Source organism: Coregonus lavaretus (assembly GCF_964263955.1).
Source record: "Coregonus lavaretus genome assembly, contig: HAP1_SCAFFOLD_592, whole genome shotgun sequence".
Taxonomy (NCBI): domain Eukaryota; kingdom Metazoa; phylum Chordata; class Actinopteri; order Salmoniformes; family Salmonidae; genus Coregonus; species Coregonus lavaretus.
In genome coordinates, this window is record NW_028162326.1 from 178244 (window position 1) to 181533 (window position 3290).

Below are 3290 nucleotides of genomic sequence, written 5' to 3' on the forward strand. Positions count from 1 at the left end.
TTTGTTTCCTCAGAGAGGTGTATCAATCTCCTCTACTGTTTGATTGAGCTGAAGGACAACTCCCTGGTGAATGAAATTCTAAAGTTCCTGACCTCCCAAAGTCTCTCCAAGATTGAGCTGACACCTGCTCAGTGCTCGGCGCTGGCGTACATGCTGTTGATGTCAGAGGAGGTGCTGGATGAATTTGACACGAGAAAATACAACACGTCAAGTCAGGGCCGTAGCAGACTCCTCCCAATAGTTAGATACTGCAGGAAGGCTATGTAAGTTCAGATTATAGTGAATTTACATTTACGTCATTTAGCAGACGCTCTTATCCAGAGCGACTTACAGGAGCAATTAGGGTTAAGTGCCTTGCTTAAGGGTACAGATAGATTTTTCACCTAGTCGGCTCGGGGAATAGAAACAGCGACCTTTCGGTTACTGGCACAACGCTCTTACCCACTAAGCTACCTGCCTCCATTTACTTTCCTAAGATTGGTAGATTACCGTAGTCACTTACGACTATTAGTATAATTTACACTTTTTTTTATGTCCTTTATAAGCCCTTTGTTTTCCCCTCTTAAGGCTAGTGGCCTGCTATTTCACAGACGACTGCGCTGAAATTTTGGCATCAGCTATCCAAATGCCTGGCTCACACCTGAGAGAACTCAGCATAATCTACAGCCAGCTGGAGAACCAGAAGCCCTTCATAGACGCGCTGGCAAGTCCCAACAACAGACTAGAGTCACTAGACATCAGTCATATCCAAGGGTTTTCAACAACTGAGCTGGAGGTGCTAACTGCTGCACTGAATCAATCTTACAGTCAGCTGCACACACTAAGGTGAGCAATTATTAGTAAACAAAACAAAAAAAAGAGCAAACCAAGAAAAAGCTTCTTAGTAAAGTGGAAGAAAAATAGAAACGGAAGCCGTTTGTGACATGAATGGATGGATCTACAGCTTCTTCTTCTGCTGGCAACTAGCAATGCAACAACGGCACCTAAGGGATGTTAGGGGACGGAACAGGGGAAGTCAGCCAAGTGTTTAGCTGTTTGAAGTCAATTTAAAAGACTCTTCTGTAAACTTGTTTACTACGATTACACTCCGTAAGAGAGACTAAAGCATGTAAGTCCACAAAGTGTAGAAGGATGATCCACTTTGTTGTAATCCATAGGTTTCCTGGGTGTTGGCTCGACGAGAGCTGCGGTGAAATTGTGGCTTCAGCTCTGGCGTCAGAGAACAGCCATCTGAGAGAGCTGGACCTCAGCGACAACAAACTGACAGACACCGGGGTGGAGGGGATCTCCACTGGGCTTATGAGTCCACACTGTGAACTGAAGATACTGAGGTGCGATATTTACGACAACAAGTGTTTCGAATCGTGTCAATCCATACAGCCCCTTTTAATTCCATATTCTCTCACGCCAGACTTGTCCGTTGTGAGGTCACTTCCTGTGGAAGTTTGTCCCCTGCTCTAGCAGCCTCCCAGTTGGAGGAACTGCATCTGAGCTGCAACACCCTGGGCGACATGGGACTGAAGCTGCTCTCTGCTGGACTGGAGGATCCACACTGTCAGATACAGAAACAGGGGTGAGAAATGATGATGCTGTAAAAAAAAAATAAAAAAAATTAAAAAAAATGTAAAGTGTGGTATACATACATACAGTTTTATTTAACATTCTATATTTCTGTGCACAGGTATTTGGATAAAACCAAATTCAAATTTCAATCTCTCTCTCTCTCTCTCTCTCTCTCTCTCTCTCTCTGTTTCTCCTGCTATCTCTCTCATTCATCTCTTAGACTGAGGCAGTGTAATCTATCAGAGTTATCCTGTGAGTCCCTGTCCTCTGTCCTGTGTTCAAACTCAACCCTGATAGAGCTGGACCTGAGAGACAACGACTTGGGGGATTCAGGAGTGGAGCGACTCTCTGCTGCACTGGGGGACCCTCGCTGTGCCTTGCAGGTTTTGGGGTGAGAGGCTCACATATTGATGTAAGCAAACCCTTTTGAATTGAGTATGGCACCCTAACTCATTCCAACTGTTCTCTGCAGGCTGTCTGGTTGTCTGGTCACAGAGGAAGGCTGTGCTTCTCTGGATTCAGCTCTGAGGTCAAACCCCTCCCACCTGAGAGAACTGGACCTGAGCTACAATCACCCAGGAGACTCTGGAGTGAAGCTGCTCTCTGCTAGACTGGAGGATCCACACTGTAGACTGGATAAACTCAAGTTAGTGTAATATGTTATGTGTACACTATTTAGTTACTTTAATATTACTTTAATATTCCTCTGCATATTATGATTATTTCTTGACATGAACTATTTCTATTAAAACAATACAGTGTGGACTTGTGTGGAGAGTGCAGGATCAAACCAGGCCTGAGGAAATGTGAGTCTGACTGATGTGTAATATGATATACAGGGTTTCTTCAGTTTGACATTTCCTTTAAAACAATGAGAAAGTACCGTCAGCTAAACAGAAAAACATTTAACTTTCTTATTTCCCTGGCTCCTCATTGTGCATGTGTGTTTTCTACAGATTCCAGTGAGCTCACCCTGGACCCAGATTCTGCACACATTGACCTGAGGCTGTCTGAGGATAGGAGGACAGTGTTGTGGAGAGAGGACAATGCTAACAGTCAAAGTAGTGCTAGCATAGGAAACGAAGCTAACAATGCTAACAGTGGGGATGGTGCTAGCATAGGAAACGAAGCTAACAATGCTAACAGTGGGGACGGTGTTAGCATAGGAAACGAAGCTACCAGAGGGGAAGAATCAAATAAATGGATTGATCCATCAATTTGTACAAGATCCCTGTCTGTGCATTGTACCAAGGGTTTATCTACTGGACGTTTCTACTGGCAGGTGGAGGCCACAGGATGGTTTGATATTGGGGTTATTATCAACGAAAACAATAGTATCTACAATATGTATGACCTCGTGGTAATATGTATGACCTTTATGGTATAATGATGTCATGCCATAGTGTTGTGAGGACAGAGGAAGAGTTAAGAAATGAGAGGTTTGGGGCCATAAAGTCTTCATTCCATTATGTCAAGGTAGATTAGTGATGTTTAGGATAGCATGAGTGATGTTTAGTATACTGACTTGGGGTAAAAAGTGATGAACATCAAAGACAGGGAGTGCCCATGGAGACTTGCCAAATGTATGTGAAAGGAATGAGAACCAAAAGGCTATATAAGATATAGGGTCTTCTTTGTCTAGTTAGTTCAACTGACGAAGGGCAAAGCCATGTCCGTTTGTTAGATGAACCCACAAGCTCGTGATTCTATAAATGCTTGGTATGAAA

The 3290-nt window shown here is 43.6% G+C and overlaps 1 protein-coding gene across 1 annotated transcript; it reads left to right on the forward strand.

Annotated features, from left to right (window-relative positions):
• The first annotated feature begins 590 nt into the window (after positions 1-590).
• LOC311119365 (ribonuclease inhibitor-like) lies at positions 591-3047 on the forward strand. The gene is made up of 7 exons (XM_084194078.1): positions 591-825; positions 1158-1331; positions 1412-1573; positions 1784-1954; positions 2036-2209; positions 2323-2369; positions 2520-3047. Exons 1-7 carry the CDS (start codon positions 626-628, stop codon positions 2948-2950), a joined length of 1359 nt encoding a protein of 452 aa, XP_084050204.1. The 5' UTR covers positions 591-625; the 3' UTR covers positions 2951-3047.
• The last annotated feature ends 243 nt before the right edge of the window (positions 3048-3290 follow it).